General features: G+C 39.2%; 2 protein-coding genes and 1 non-coding gene across 3 annotated transcripts; 2 read left to right on the forward strand and 1 right to left on the reverse strand.

The window, feature by feature from the left end:
• Positions 1-3,224: 3,224 nt before the first annotated feature.
• On the forward strand, positions 3,225-5,350 carry xcr1b.1 (chemokine (C motif) receptor 1b, duplicate 1). The gene is made up of 2 exons (XM_058417954.1): positions 3,225-3,378; positions 3,611-5,350. The coding sequence occupies exon 2, from the start codon at positions 3,612-3,614 to the stop codon at positions 4,695-4,697; it is 1,086 nt and encodes a 361-aa protein (XP_058273937.1). The 5' UTR covers positions 3,225-3,378; position 3,611; the 3' UTR covers positions 4,698-5,350.
• A 3,506-nt stretch (positions 5,351-8,856) lies between these two features.
• On the forward strand, positions 8,857-13,299 carry xcr1b.2 (chemokine (C motif) receptor 1b, duplicate 2). Its single transcript, XM_058417998.1, has 2 exons — positions 8,857-10,102; positions 13,166-13,299. Exon 1 carries the CDS (start codon positions 9,009-9,011, stop codon positions 10,083-10,085), a length of 1,077 nt encoding a protein of 358 aa, XP_058273981.1. The 5' UTR covers positions 8,857-9,008; the 3' UTR covers positions 10,086-10,102; positions 13,166-13,299.
• Positions 13,300-16,042: 2,743 nt separating this feature from the next.
• Positions 16,043-16,125, reverse strand: trnal-uaa (transfer RNA leucine (anticodon UAA)). Its single transcript has one exon. It is a non-coding gene; the product is annotated as a tRNA-Leu (tRNA).
• Positions 16,126-17,397: the final 1,272 nt, after the last annotated feature.

The raw sequence follows: 17,397 nt of genomic DNA on the forward strand, positions 1-17,397 counted from the left end.
CTATATTGCCAAAAGTATTCGCTCACCCATCCAAATAATCAGAATCAGGTGTTCCAATCACTTCCATGGCCACAGGTGTATAAAATCAAGCACTTAGGCATGCAGACTGTTTTTACAAACATTTGTGAAAGAATGGGTCGCTCTCAGGAGCTCAGTGAATTCCAGCGTGGAACTGTGATAGGATGCCACCTGTGCAACAAATCCAGTCGTGAAATTTCCTCGCTCCTAAATATTCCACAGTCAACTGTCAGCTGTATTATAAGAACGTGGAAGTGTTTGGGAACGACAGCAACTCAGCCACGAAGTGGTAGGCCACGTAAACTGACGGAGCGGGATCAGCGGATGCTGAGGCACATAGTGCGAAGAGGTCGCCAACTTTCTGCAGAGTCAATCGCTACAGACCTCCAAACTTCATGTGGCCTTCAGATTAGCTCAAGAACAGTGCGCAGAGAGCTTCATGGAATGGGTTTCCATGGCCGAGCAGCTGCATCCAAGCCATACATCACCAAGTGCAATGCAAAGCGTCGGATGCAGTGGTGTAAAGCACGCCGCCACTGGACTCTAGAGCAGTGGAGACGCGTTCTCTGGAGTGACGAATCGCGCTTCTCCATCTGGCAATCTGATGGACGAGTCTGGGTTTGGCGGTTGCCAGGAGAACGGTACTTGTCTGACTGCATTGTGCCAAGTGTAAAGTTTGGTGGAGGGGGGATTATGGTGTGGGGTTGTTTTTCAGGAGCTGGGCTTGGCCCCTTAGTTCCAGTGAAAGGAACTCTGAATGCTTCAGCATACCAAGACATTTTGGACAATTCCATGCTCCCAACTTTGTGGGAACAGTTTGGAGCTGGCCCCTTCCTCTTCCAACATGACTGTGCACCAGTGACCAAAGCAAGGTCCATAAAGACATGGATGACAGAGTCTGGTGTGGATGAACTTGACTGGCCTGCACAGAGTCCTGACCTCAACCCGATAGAACACCTTTGGGATGAATTAGAGCGGAGACTGAGAGCCAGGCCTTCTCGTCCAACATCAGTGTGTGACCTCACAAATGCGCTTCTGGAAGAATGGTCAAAAATTCCCATAAACACACTCCTAAACCTTGTGGACAGCCTTCCCAGAAGAGTTGAAGCTGTTATAGCTGCAAAGGGAGGACCGACGTCATATTGAACCCTATGGATTAGGAATGGGATGTCACTTAAGTTCATATGTGAGTCAAGGCAGGTGAGCGAATACTTTTGGCAATATAGTGTATCTCTTTAGCCAGGCATACACATAACACATCCTATAACCTTGTGCTCGAAGACATCTGATCAAATGCATATTATCATCTAGTGCTTTCTAATATTATAAACAGCATAGCTATGCTATTTCCTTTCCACTTATTCCTCTTTTTCTATGCATCCCGAGGCATCTAGGCATCACAAGCTCCAGTTGTGTTTCGCTTCATGAAGATTTCGGACCTTCGGTGAGAAGAGGCTGACCCTGTGAGGATCCCGAGGTATCCGGAGATTGTACCAGCTCCAGTTGGATTCTGCTTCATAAGGATTTCGGACATTGGAAGAGAAGATGCCAACCCTATGGGGATTTTAAGGACAACAACCTCCTGATCAATACACAAAATAACATTCTACATATGCTGTGACTCCATTGCACAACTTCAGCTGACTGTAGAAAGGATATTATTCATAATCACACTCTCTGGTGTTTATAATCATTTATAATCACACTCTCCAGCATCACCCAAATGAGCATGAGGTTCCCTTTTGAGTCTGGTTTCTCTAAAGGTTTCTTCCTCTTACCATCTAAGGGAGTGTTTCCTTGCCCCAGTCGCCTCAGGCTTGCTCACTAGGGATTAGGGATTAATACACATAAATTTAAATATAAGTCTAATATTAATCTTGCACTTTTTGTACTATGTTTCTTATGTTCTGTAAAGCTGCTTTGAGACAATATCCATTGTTAAAAGTGCTATACAAATAAAACTGAGTTAATCATCTGCCTGAGATGCTTTTCTGATCGCCACTGTAGTAAAAGTGGCTATATGAGCTAGTTAGATGTGCCATTCTCCTCTGACCTCTCTCTTCATCATGTTGTTACGGAACAGAAGCTCACTGTGTGTTAATAATCCCCCCTCCATCAAACTTTACACTTAGCACAATGCAGTCAGGCAAGTACTGTTCTCCTGCCAAACACCAAACTTTTCCATCAGATTGCCAGACAGAGATGTGTGACTGGTCACTCCAGACAACATGTCTCCACTGGTCTAGAGTCCAGTGGCGGCGTGCTTTACATCACTGCATCCGATGCTTTGCATTGCACTTGGTGATGTAAGGCTTGGATGCAGCTGCTTGGCCATGAAATCCCATTCCATGAAGCTTTTTACTCACTGTTCTTGAGCTAATCCTAAGGCCACATGAAGTTCGGAGGTCTGTAGCTATTGAGTTGGTGACTTCTGCGCACTGTGCACACTCTGTGATTTTACATAGCCTACCAGTTTGTGGCTGAGCTGCTGTTGTTCCCAATTGCTTCCACTTTGGTATAATACCACTAACAGCTGACCGTGGAATATTTAGTAGTGAGGAAATTTCATGAATAGACTTGTGGCAACCTATAACGGTAACAGGCTTGAATTCACTGAGCTCCTGAGGGCGACAAATTGCTTCACAAAGCTTTGAAGAAGCAGTCTGCATGCCTAGGTGCTTGATTTTATACACCTGTGGCCATGGAAGTGATAGGAACACCTGAATTCAATGATATGGAAGGGTGTCCCAAAACTTTTGGCAATGTAGTGTCCTCTTGCTAGCCCATCAAATGTCAACAACCATGCAATAATTAAAGTGAGCGAGATTACAGTTTCCTTCGATTCATTCATTCATCTCTCTATCCTTCCAGTCCTAACAAATCTAATATCAAGTTCAGTTTATTAGACTGATCATGTGTGTGTGGCCCTGTGATGGACTGGTGACCTGTCCAGGGTGTACCCCTGCCTTTCGCCCAATGTGTGCTGGGATAGGCTCCAGCAGATCCCTGTGACCCTAATTAGGAATAAAGCGGGTATAGAAAATGCATGGATTTTGTGTGAACTGAGTTAGTGATTTTGTCCTCATGCAGTCAGTTACACCTAGAGCAATCTCCATTGCAGCCAATGGAGGATCTGCAACAGGACCATTCCGCTTTTATTTTTTCAGTTTCATCAGAAAATTGGGTGAAAAATTGGGTTGTGAGAAATAGGCAGTGCTCTATCACACAGGGTGATAGGAACAAAGCATTTCCAATAGTTTCATAAAGTAATAAAAGCAGTATCATACCTCCTGCATGACCCGTAATTGCTAAATTTCGCTGCTTTTTTCAAAACACCTTGGAGCTCTGACAGTGATTAAGGTATGGAAATGAAATGAATACACTATAACACACAATTTAGAATGGTTAGTCATCCAATTTAAAAAAATTAAAGTCTAAAATTGACTTGTTTGCTTTTGTATGATGTGTCATTTGTTGGTCTTCTGAAACAGCACTGGGAGCTAAGCTAGACAGAGCTGTTAGATATTTATCAGTACTACTGTTCCATCTGTGTATTTTGTATTAACATATTTTTTATTACTTCTTCTTACAGCATGGACTTAGCTTATGATAATAGCTATAGTTATAATGATAGCTATAGTTATAACCGTAGCAATAGCTCTAATGATAGTGGACTTTATGATTATGGCGATTATTATGAGGGTAACACATCAATCAATGATGCATGCCACAAGACTGAAGTAATAAAGTTTGGAGCAGTGGTCACCCCTGTCATTTTTGCCATGGTCATCATGTTCAGCTGTGTAGGAAATGCACTGGTCCTCTTGGTGCTGATTAAATATGAAAATCTCAAATCGCTGACCAACACCTTTCTCCTGAACCTGGCCATCTCTGACCTCATCTTTACCTTCGGCCTGCCCTTCTGGGCCATCGACCTGGTCCAGGGTTGGATCTTCGGAGACGTCGTCTGCAAATCAGTGAACTTCATCTTCTACCTGGGTTACTACAGCAGCCTGCTGTTTCTCACGGTTATGACCGTGCATCGCTACATGGCCGTAGTGCACCCGCTGTCTGTGGTCTGGAACAGCTCTACGTACCATTCCTTCGGAATTTCTCTGTTCTTCTGGTTCCTGAGCTTCTGCGCCGCGACTCCTCAGTTCATCTTCAAAACAGCGGTTCCTACCGATGGCAGAGATTACTGCGATTATAACAATAACATCACATGGAAACTCATTACTATTTACGAGCAAAACGTCTTCTTCCTCCTGGCCTTCATCACCATCGCTTTCTGCTACAGTCGGATTCTCAGCCGCCTCCTCAAACCCATGTCGCACAGACGTCCCAAAACCATCAGGCTCATCCTCTGCATCGTGATCTCTTTTTACTTGGGTTGGACGCCGTACAACGTCTCCATGTTCCTCAGTTCTCTGATATCCTTTCACATCGCCCCGTTCAACGAGTGTCACGTCAGCATCGCACTGGATTTTGTCTCGACCGTCTCCCGGCTGGTGGCCTTCTCTCACTGTTGCCTCAATCCAATGTTCTACGTCTTCATGGGGGTCAAGTTCAGAGATCATCTCAAGACGGCGCTGAAGAATTTCGGCAGGAAAGACAATCATCTTCAAGACAGACGCCAAAGTCATCTGATTTACTCGAACGGGGAGGAAATTACTTTGTAATGGTTGATCTTGCAGCAGCTCCTTTATAGCAGGAAAGTAGTCCTATTGAGCCTAGGAGCTTTAAAATGTGTTATTTTTTTTGCTATGTTTTGTATTTGTACATAGCTTTTTGATTACAGTGCATTTATTTCAAAAAAAAGTCCTTTTTTCACAATTACTTTAAAACGTGTAGCCAATCCTTTTACGTTTTTAAAAAATATACTTATACTCTAAGAACACATGCTGTAAAAATATTTTTTCCAATCATTACTGTAATTTTTTTAATTACAATGTTATTACAATGTCTGTAAATGTGAAAAAGTCTTTCTATGCTTGCAATAATCACACTTGTTTTCACATTATGCATAGACTTACGGAAACTGTGAGCTGCGAAACGCGTCAGCGATCTCTGTAGTTTCATCATTTCTACATCTCATCTGCTGAACCTTGCCCCACACAGGGCCCCAAAAACTTTCGAGTCAACCGACAGACCACACAGAGCTTCAGCAGAGGGTTTGTGTTGAAGTTGACCTGTTCATATTTTCACTATTTGCAATTACAATTCAGCATGGAGCTCCAAAAAAATTATAGAAAAGATTATGGATAAATTTTGTGTATAATTTAGCCTGCATTTAAAAATGTTTTAAAAAGTCTTTAATAAATACTCAATAAAATATGACAAATTTTTTGGTGCCTGACTATTTTTTTCCAGTAATTTTTAAAGTTTGCTGCAGGTGAGTTTCAAATTTATTAATTCATATTTAATTGGTGCTGTGCAGAAAAATAAAAAAGAGTTAAGAGACAGTGGACAGCTCTGTCTACAATGCAAAATAAGCAGTTGCTTAGGGATATTTTGGTGACCAAGTGCCAAGAGATGCAAAAATTTTTGTTTGGGCTGTGATTAAGACTGAAACGTAGCTCAGGGTGGGGCTGAAAATCTTGAAAAAAAAGCCCTGTCAAAGTAGTAGGTGACACATTGTGTGTCATAACTACAGACATGAGAAAGCGAAAGTACATCCATTCTTTATGAAATATTGATTATGTATCATGGTGACTAACCAGGTGGAAAAAGAACATATTTCAATATTACCATTTATTACCGTCATTCAGAAACCATGCAGGAAAAAAGTAAGTGCACCCTTCCTACATCTACATTCAATAAGAAAATAAGTAGCTGTTAGATTCGCCTGACCTAATTAATCAGCAGGAAGTGTGCCTACCTCTGTAAACAGGAAAACTTTTGACAGTTCTGAAGTCATCAGCTACACTATATTGCCAAAAGTTTTGGGACACCCCTTAAAATCACTGAATTCAGGTGTTGTTTTTCAGGGGTTGGGCTCGGCCCCTTAGTTCCAGTGAAAGGAACTCTTAATGCTTCAGCTTCATACCAAGACATTTTGGACAATTTCATGCTCTTTGTGGGAACAGTTTGGAGATGACCCCTGTTCTACCCAATAGAACACCTTTGGGATGAATTAGAGTGGAGACTGCGAGCCAGGCCTTCTTGTCCAACATCAGTACCTGACCTCACAAATGCTCTTCTAGAGAAATGGTCAAAAAATTCCCATAAACACACTCCTAAACCTTGTGGACAGCCTTCCGAGAAGAGTTGAAGCTGTTATAGCCACAAAGGGCGGGACAACTCCATATTAAATGGGGCAGTGGTAGCTCAAGTTGTTATGGTTCTGGGTCGTTAACTGGAAGATCAGGGTTCGCGCCCCAGCACCGGCAAGCTGTACCCTTTGGGCCCTTGAGCAAGGCCTTTAACCCTCTCTGCTCCAGGGGTGCTGCATCATGCCTGACCCTGCACTCTGACCCCAACCCCCAGCAGAATGGGATATGTGTAGAAAGAGTTTCATTGTGCCGTAATGTATATGTGACAGATAAAGATAACAATAAATAAATTCACATGCATGTAAAGGCAGACATCCCTGTTTTGCCCTGGTTTGCAGTCTCCACTCTAATTCATCCCAAAACCGTTCTGTTGGGTTGAGGTCAGGACTCTGTACAGGCCAGTTCCTCCACACCAAACTCCCTCATCCATGTCTTTATGGACCTTGCTTTGTGCACTGGTGTGCAGTCATGTTGGAACAGGAAGGGGTCATCCCCAAACTGTTCCCACAAAGAGCATGAAATTGTCCAAAATGTCTTGGTATGAAGCTGAAGCATTAAAAGTTCCTTTCACTGGAACTAAGGGGCCGAGCCCAACCCCTGAAAAACAACACCTGAATTCAATGATCTGGAGGGGTGTCCCAAAACTTTTGGCAATATAGTGTCATAAAGGAGAATTATATTTCTTTTTCTGATAATTATTTATATTTCGGTATGGCCACATGTAAATACACACACTCATTGGAAAAAGGATAATGATAAAACATACTGAAGATGAATGAATTTTATATATAAATAATATAAAAAAAATTTTTTATAGTCATGCGTTGGGCTTAAATAGACATATGCCTGAAAACCAAAGGAAAGATGAAAGGTAAAGGGATAAATAGATATGATTTAAAGGTATAACATTAATTTCAGTGCTGTGAAGAACATTGTGCAACAGGTTTCAGCGAATACTGCAGATGCAGCAAGAAGTGGTTTACTGACAGGAAGCAATGAGGATTTTATGGTCGTCTGTAGAAGCGAAACTTGATTTGAAATATAAATCATTCGCTCACAGCACCCTGAAGCTGTTAACACTTAGATGAGGCAATGATTAAGATTTCTTTAAATGGTGGTAATATTTACGGCTGCTATATTAGCCTCTGATTGCGCAGAGAGACACCTAACAAAACTAATATTCTGCGCACAAAGAAGACTGCATTGCATACATTGTATTGTATGTAGAATTTTCTCTGTTCTCTGTAACCCTCTATACTTCTCGCTACTTTTAAACGGCTGAGCAGATGACCATTAGGTAAATGTCAAAAAATAAATAAATCAATAAATCAGATAATGTTTTATAATTAAGCCTTACTTCTTAAAATCAACCAAAACATTCAAATTGATTAATGTTAATATTTTATTTTTAGTGTTATTATTATTATTATTATAATTTTACATATTTTTTCCATTAAACAAAATTAAATATTATATTTTAAACATATTTACTACTGTGTTACGTTTGTAATGAAATGTTTAAATAAATAAAAAAAATAGTCCAGATAATGATAATTTATAATTAAGCCTCACTTCATAAAATCAACTAAAACATTGAAATCAATTAGGACATTTTATTATTATTATTATTATTATTATTATTATTATTATTAATATTGTTATTATTATATTTTAAATATTTCCTGTTCAGTTAAATAAAATATATTTTTTTAAATATTCCCGATGTATTATCTGACGTATTACGCTTGTTATAAAATTATAAAATTAAAACAAAATAATAAAAAATAATGGTGCTCCTGTCATAGTAAAAGGTGTGTAGCGATGCCCCTCAACAAGAATCGATTAAAAGTGTGTCTAAGCTTTGATACCATGAGGTTTTTTTTTTTTTTGTGCAGAGATATTTATTTGTCATTTTTTGTGGAAGACGTCTGTAACTTTTTGCGTTTTTGTTTTGTTTGTTTTGTCTTATTAACCGTAAGAGAGAGATTTTAAAAAAGAGAAGCTAGTAAGGGAAACTTGTTATAACGTGTAAAAACAGGAACTCCCTTGTTTCACAGTACTTTCACAACATGCAATGCACTTATAATGTGATATAATGTACCGTGTTCCTTTAAAGAATAAAAAAAATGGTTGTAATTATTGGCAAATTGCTGTGGTATAAGAGGAATAAAACTCCTAAGACGTTGTATCAGGAATTCGGATCACTTATGAACTTAAATCGATCATAAAAATAACAATTATTCCAGCATCTCTTCATCATGAGCTTGAAAGTACATGGAGAACATGTTCAGCCATCCTCATCTTGTTATTTATTCCAAGCTCAAAGAAACCGAAACAGAAATGCTGGTACTGGCGATGGTAATAGTGGTATTTATGTATGTCGTTTTAAATGTATTGATCTGTTGGACCTGTATCATGCAGATGTGATTAAAACATCACCAGTGGTCTCTTATATCTCTTCTTTCTCGCACCACCTGCCAATCATTGCAGAGGCTTTGTGGTCTGTAAAACACACCAGTCCTCAGAGAACACTTCCGTGCTGTTTACAAAAGTGTGAGTTTCACACCTTCTTTTCTTTCTGAGTAGACGAATAAGTAGACTCACGGAGAAGCAGTACAGAAAAAAAAAGAGGAAGAACCTTCAGGCATAAACCTCTCTACAGTTTTATTTTAAGACACTTGAAACTTTCCGGCTTGAAGCTGGACATCGCTTTTTGGAATGCTTTCTCTGAACGCAACAGCACCGCTGACCACTGCGGCAGCCAGAGACATGAACTTCACTGACAATGTGAACGACTCGTATGAATACTCAGAAGACGTCTTAATCGTACACTGTCATTTGGAGGATTATGATCAAATCACAGGACTGAGCTACATCTTCATCTGTTGCTTCAGCTTTCTTGGGAATGGAATGCTCCTGTACTGTCTGGCCCGCTTCGAAGACCTCAAGAGGGTCACTATGCGCTTTTTGTTCTTCTTGGCGCTTTTTGACCTGCTGTTCACGCTGACTGTTCCTTTCTGGGCTGTTGAGAACCTGATGGAGTGGGTCTTCGGGGTTGCTGCGTGTAAGATCCTAACCGGGGCCTATTTTATCGGAATATACGGAAGCCTCATCCTACTGACGGCCATGACGGTGGACTGCTTCTTTTTTATTGTCGTACGCAGCCGGTGGTTCACTTACAGGAGACGGCTCAACTGTGCAAAGGCGGCTTTCGCAGGGTCTTGGATCATCAGCGTGTTAGCCTGTCTAAAAGACGCCCTGTCCTCCGATGTCAAAGAGGTGAATTCCGTCCATACCTGTGACTCTACGGCTTCTCAGGACAACCATGTAGGCTACTACACCCAGCTTATCATGCTCTTTGTCATTCCTCTAACGATCATCATAATATGCTACGGCAAAATCCTGCACACTCTCATGTCCAGCACGGGCCGGAAGAGGTATAAGACCTTCCTGGTGGTTTTGCTCATCATCCTGGCTTTTGTCATATGTTGGGGACCTTATCATGTCGTCATAATCCTGATGCCTATGCTTTCTTACACGGATTGCTATAAGAGCATTCAGCTCAACCGAGCCTACGTGGCTTGCCGGATCCTCGCTTATTCCCACTGCTGCATCAATCCACTGTTGTTTCTGATCAGAGGAAAGCCCAGAAGGATCCTGTCCAGCTTTATTTTCCGCCATACGCAACACAGGAGCCATCAAGGATCCGACAGATCTTCTGACCCGAGCAACTTCATCCAGCAGCACTTTAGCATGCCGATTCCACAGAATGTAACAGAGCTCAAATCGATCTGAGGAATGACAATGAACTGGTACATTTTCTACAATATTATATAGAATTAATCTGTTAATATGAAGGAAAAAAAAAAATTACAAAAATGACATATTATATAACATTAGCCTATATAATATCTTCCTGATTTTTTGTATTTGGCTTGTTACTAAATAATTTTTTTTTTCCTCTCCCTGTTTTGCATTAACATTTTTATAAGCTATTTTTTTGTGATGAATTTTTATTTTTGTAATTCGAAAAGAGCGAAACAACCAGCAAAAGAGTGCTATATTTACTCTATTTCTATTTTGATTTTTTTGGGGGTGGGAGGGGTATTACTTAAATCTGGATTTCACACCAAAAAAAAAAAAAAAAAAAATTCTACAAAATGTATGTCATCACAGGGAAATTTCTAGAACAGTTGCGTGCAAAAATGAGAGGTGAGGAGGTGTTAAGTCCATTGTGGTGTACAACAGCCTTTAAACTTTTGAGTTCTAGTCATCTCTTTAGTCTCGGATGAAAGCGAGACGTTCTTTGCACCAATTTATGCCGTGCTTTTGCATCGTCAGCGATGTTAATAGACTGATATTACTAGTAGTGTCTCCTTTTAGATGATGTCGGTGTTGCATTTGAGATAAATAAGGCGGCTTGTAGGAAACTGCCGCATGGATCTGGCCGACGATTGCGTCGTATTGAATATCAAGTGTCTTCGTGAAACAGGTGGATTCCTGTTATCGCTTACGTTACAACAGCTACAAACAGCTTGATTTTCTTATTTCTTCGAAATTTGTGGCTGCTCCTGAAGACCTTCCCAGGACGCGAAACATACTGGCGCGAGACCTTGATACTGAAGACTCCTTTAAAAATAATAATACAATAATGAAAATCTTACAGATCGTCATTTCAACAATTTTTCTTTGTTTCTTGTTTTCAATCTGTCTCCGGTTGTATAGAGATTGATCTGGAGTTGCTATAGAAACGCTAATATCTACAAATAAGAGCATTAATATACACCTCACAGGCTGAGCTCCGCATCAGAGCCTGGAAATAAATAAATAAATGAATAAAAAATCGAGTGAATTCTTAAGCACCTTTTTTTTTTTTTTACAAGTTTGTATAGTTTCTTTCTTCTGTTATTCTACATATGAAAAAGGTTTATTATTCTCTCTGCCTTCTCTGCATCCTTCTGTCCTGTCTGTTTACATGCTAACAATGTATGTGGTCTTCATTTTTTTATTTTTTTTTTTTACGGTACATCGGTTATCAAATAAACAATGAATGAATGAAATGCTACTGGATATCTGGTGCTTTCAGGAAGATGTCTGGTTAAATTGGACGAAGCTCTCGCCTCTGATCAGCTGTCAGCTCGCTAGAAAGCAGTTTTAAGATGGCAGGTGTAGACAGATTTGTTTACTCTGATTATTCATATTCCTCTTATATTAAATGAATTAAAGCCGATCAGGCTCGGGATTTGTCCCCCCCCCACCCCCCGTCAATTACACCAACTTTCTTTATCTCAGGTTGACATCGCCTGCCATTTTGAGACATTTGTCATTTCTAAGCTTGTAGATACAGTGGTACAAGCGTACAAGCTTGATTTGATGCATCAGCATCACTTCTGTAGCACTGCTTCAAAATGATGTAGGAGTAAACCAGTTTGAGACTATTGATGGATTTGGTGGTCATCTGGTGGACCGCTTGGTCTACTTCTTGGTCATTGTCAAAATCACTGAGAGAGCTGAAGCCACTGAGAGCTGAAACCCACCGGAGGATGAAATATCTGTAGAGATTAGCAGTAGCTTCTGACCAATTAATTACATCCTCCTGATCCCAGGTACATCGTATATCAGAAAGTGACTATAACCAAGAGCTGCAGTTTAAGCGTCTCAACCCCTGAAGCGTTTTCAAGGGCTTCCTGCTGAAAAGAAAAAGAAAAGACATCTGGTTGTAATATTAATTTGCCTACTGGTTTCGGTCAGGGTTTTCATCTACTTATTAGGATTTAAAGGATTTTTTTATTCCTGTGACTCCAATCATTCTTAAATCTGTTAGAGATCTAAGGGGATGTGTGACACTGTCTGGGAAAGTAAGTTAAAAGATAAATCATTTAAATACGGTCAAATTTATTTTAATTTTAATGTATTTCCTTTTATATGATTAGAAGAAATCAAATCTATGATTATTACACATGAACATACCTTTTTTATATTATAAAAAAGGTAGGATAAATAATTTATGAAATAATAACAAAATAATAAATAAAATTCTTTTTTAAATGTATTCAACCTAACTTTTTTTTATTTACATAAGAAACATTTTTAAACAATTATTTCAAGTATCTTCAATAGACTGTTCTAGATATCTAGATTTTTTTTTTTTAATTTAAACTGAGTAAAAGTAATAAAAAAATAATAAAAATAAAAATAAAAATAAATATCTAAAAAAATAAACAAATAAAAAAAATAAATAATAATAATAATAATAATAATAATAATAATAATAATAATAATAATAATAATCTAATGTACACAAAGCTAAATTTAAAGATCACATATTAAAAAATATTACATAACAACTTGTCCATGTTCAAGATATTTTCACATGCGTAAATACCACACCCCCCCACCCCCACCCCCCTGTTGTGAACTGTGCAAAAAGACAAGTAGAAACTATGAATAGAACAAAATAAGAAACAGGAAAAGCAGTGCAGATCGGATTAGGGAGAAATGGGAAACAGGTGATTGGGACACTGGGCAAAACTATAGCTGATGGAAAGTGCAATCAAGAACCTATATATAGTGTATAGTACAGCATTTGGGTAAGAAGTCGATTTAACAAATAAATGCAACAAAAATCCGAAATCATGCAATTTAAGAATGATTGCAATACGGACACGAGTCTCATCTTCAGTTTGTGAGCAGATACTGACTGTCAGAACATCCATAATGCTTCCTCGCTGTATTTAAATGCAATATTCTCCATTGAAGCCTATTTTAAAAAGGCTACAACTAAGCTCTTGTGCTTGAGATACATCAATTCATCAAAGCCTGTAGCTTCAAGTAGTAATATAGCACTGTATATTACTGTGTATTTCGTATACTAGAATCCTGGTGGTCCAGCGGCAGGATCCCGAGCTCTCATTGTCCCGGCCCAGGTTCGATTCCCCAGACGCCGAAGAGTTCACTCTCAGGGCTGGTCCCAAGCCTGTGTTAAATGGGAGGTGTAAAAGTGTCAGGAAGAGCATCCGGTTTAAAACCTGTGCCAAATCTACACATGTGGATCTGCTGTGGTCACCCCTACCAGGGAGCAGCCGAGACAACAACAACTATATAAATAGAGTATACTATAATAGAATATTTCATATAGATATAAAAAACTGTTTGTATAAAAGATATGTCATCTAACCTGCAGGAACATTCAGCTTTCAGAACGATACAAAGCGCAAACTCTACCTGACTTAATAAAATAAATGCTTTCTCGTGGAGACAGTTGAACCTGATGATATGCAACAGTGAAATGTTTGGTTTCTTGAAATTTCTGTTTACTACAATCTGTAAGTTTCACACAGGGAAGTAAAGTAAGTAAATGTGAGAACATGTGATTTCCTTATACAGGCTGAGTTTAGAGGAAACAGCTACTGGGGTTCAACTCACACTCACTTCTATCATAATGAAACCACAAAAATGGATCAGAGAGTCAAATAGAGAAGGATGACTGTAAGAGAAACTGATTATTCCACCAAGGGTAGACATTCTGACTTGTGAAAGTTAATGTATTGCCGTACGGTTAATACGTCGGTATACAGCAGATGGCAGCAGTGGTCTGGACCATTTGGAGCCTCTGTGGTTTTTAAGGCTTTACAGCAGAACATGACGACTGTCGGTATCTCATGTGGAAGTAGCCTGAGCTCAGGCTCAGGTCTATGGACAGCTGGCATTCTGCTTTAATATGCAGAGGATAGACATCCTAATGAGAATACTCTCGCTCTAGTGTGACAAATAATCCGAAACAACACAGGTATGGAAAACAACATCGTCATATAGAAAGACACAAAACAAAGTGAAAATTCTGGGTTCAATGTGCATTCTTTTAATCGCTACCTCAAACTAGAAATATATAAAAAGAAAAAAATGTGTTATATATTTAAAAAAACTAAATTTTCGCCTCAGCTTTACAAAAAATAATAATTTTTGCAAATAAGGCGTTCATATTTTCATTTTTAGCTGCTATGACATAAGAGATAACAGGAACTAACATTCATGTGACTACAAACATTTTAGATTATTACGTGTCATTTGATAATAATTTAAAATAATGTGAAATTGCTGTCGTATAAGAGGAATAAAACATGCTGGTATTTGAAAAAAAAAATCAGATTTATTTTCTTATAATTATTATATATTATATTATATTATTTATTATATTATTGTTGTTATTATTATCATTATTATTATTATTATTATTATTATTATTATTATTATTATTATTATTATATTTTCCTATACAGTGTATTACTTTAATTATAATTATAATGATTTGAATGAATAGACACGCTTAACCCGAGGGGATTCGCCAGCGATACGGGATACGATATAAGATCATATAAAGCCAAAATCATCAATTATTTAAGAAACAGAATTAAAATCTCTCATATTTGGAGTGCAGAGGGGTCCAGTGTACTGTGAGTGCACCACAAGATGGAACCAAATTGCTAACCTTGCAAGCTGAACCTAAGCAGTCACACAGGAATAAGATCGAAATTGACCCATTATATCTTAAGACCCATTTCTTACCTTACCTTAACCAGCTATTTTTCTTCTCATGACACTGTGATTTAGGTGGCACACCATCAGCAGAACTTCTTCCTCAATGCTGAATGAGTTCTTCATGTATACAATCAATTCTCCACTATAGTATACGCTTTATGATCTACAGTAGGATTTAGATTTGATTGCAGGCTACTTTTACATGCACTGGAAGGATCTTACCAGAAGCGAGCCCATTTATTCACTGGATCTTTAGACCAACACCTTGACCACTCATCCATCCTGGTGTACTGCTGCCATGTCTATGAGGGCTTCCTTATTTGAACTTGCTTAATGGTGTCCATGTACATTTAATGCATTTGGCAGACACCCTTATCCACAGTGACTTACAATTTATCTCATTTTATACAACTGAGGGTTAAGGACATTGCTCAGGGGCCCAGCAGAGGCAGACTGTGGGACATCAACTCACAAGCGTTTGATCAGTAGTCCACCACCTTAACCATAAAGCTACCACATGCATGTAATTCCAGAAGGTTTCCTTTAGGGATTTTATGATTACTTTCAGGAATATTAGAATTATGCTAAAGCTCATACCAGGAGTGGGGATTGAACCCCCGAGGGTATTCACACATATGGCATATATGTCCAGCAGCTTAACCACTCAACCACACCTTAGACATAAAGCTGCCTCAGCTCTGAATTGAGAGCGACTGCTTTACAGAAGCACTCCATTAGGAAGTTCTTTGACGGCTTCCTTCAAGGAACTTCCTAGTTTGAATTTGCTTCTTGGTTTCTATTTAATTTCTGAAGGTTTCCATTTTCCTTTTCCACCAGAATTCAGCTAAAGCTCTTACCAAGAGCCACATGGCCAGCTACTGGTTCCTGCCACAGACACTAATTTATGGAAGCACTCCATTAGGAAGTTCTCTGACAGATTCCATTAACAAAGTGCTTTTTTGGTTACAATTTCCATTTAGAGACACCAGAACCCACAAGGACATTCAGCCGTTGATTCTTAAGCCCAATACGTTAACAACTCAGCCATCTTGGTATCATTTCTTTGCTGAACCCTTGGCACAGTAAATCCATAGCTACAGCTTGCATGACATTCAGGGCGTGGCTGTTACTGCTTTGAATTCATTTAAGGGTTTTTACAACATTCCTGAAGGACTTTCCAAGTTACATTGAGATACAACTTCAGCTAAAGCTCATACCAGGAGTGGGGTTCGAACCCACGAGGACATTTGTCCATTGGATCTTAAGTCCAACGCCTTAACCACTCGGCCACCCTGGTACGCCCCTAGAACAGTTTACTCAGAAGATGTCCGTCAGAACATTTGCCACTTCCTTCAAAGAATGGCTGATCCTGGTTTAAATGGTTTCCATGTAATTCCTGATGGTTTCCAGTACGACATTACCAGTTACACCACAATTCATCTAAAGCTCTTACCAGGAGTGGGAGTTGAACCTATGTGGGCATCAATGAACACAAAATCAACAGATTTTTTTTTTCTTTCACTCCCTGCCTCTTTATTAGGAACACCAACACAACCAACCACTCTTTACAGCCGTGGTGCACAGATGCGCATCTCAGAACACACAAAGCTTGAGGGTGGATGAACTACAACAGCAGAAGACAACTGTGTGTCAGACAAGAACCCGAGTCTGAGGCTGCAGTGGGTGCAATTTGGACAAACCTGACATAAAAATGTCAGGCTTGATTGTCATATTCAGGTACTTTTTTAAATAATTCCCAGTTACATACTGTGCATGTTACTACACCAACACAAAAACTTCCAAAGCAAAAAGTTTTAAAGACAACAAAACTTTCACACAGCTGACCTTTAAGCGACGATGTCATAGCAAAGACGATCCTACCTTAAAGGGTCGCCACCTTTGTATAGTATCTAGGCTACCGCGCGTCGCATGTTCCCGAGGTGGCAGAACTTCTCTGGAGCCCGAAACATATTCTATAAATAGTTAGGGAACAGTGTAGGAGGGTGGAGAGTGGATAAACCAACACACCACATCTGTTTCCTACTTTGTTGAAAGACATCCTCCTTCGCTGTCTCCATACCTCCCTGGCAAACGTGTTCCTCAGGTTTGTAGCCAGGAGCGAAACAGCTGTTGTTTTCTACTCGACTGCGTCTCATCAGCCTTCTCTGGCCTCCGTACTCGCTGTCCTCTATTCTTTCCGGCTACTTCTGCCTTTATTTACTTTCTGTTTTCTTCTCTAAGCAAGTCTTCAGTAATCACATGTTAAATTAGCCTTGGCTCTATTGTTTTTTTTTTGTTTTGTTTTTAATTCATGTGAGTTACTTGCTGCAGAAAATTTGTCAACCTTCTTATTTACTGACACTGAAATGCAGCAATGTGTGCTTACACTGAGAGAGAGAGAGAGAGAGAGAGAGAGAGAGAGAGAGATACAGCAAAAAATAAGAGTACAAAGTCTGTTAAATGAGTTACAGTATAAATATTTAAATATCCGGAAAGAAAGAAAACACTCAATGTTACGGGAAAATAATCAACATCAGTGTTTTTTTGTACGTCTTATTTTATGCGTTTA

The sequence above is a fragment of the Hemibagrus wyckioides genome, linkage group LG20 (assembly GCF_019097595.1).
Source record: "Hemibagrus wyckioides isolate EC202008001 linkage group LG20, SWU_Hwy_1.0, whole genome shotgun sequence".
In the NCBI taxonomy this organism is placed as follows: Eukaryota; Metazoa; Chordata; class Actinopteri; order Siluriformes; family Bagridae; genus Hemibagrus; species Hemibagrus wyckioides.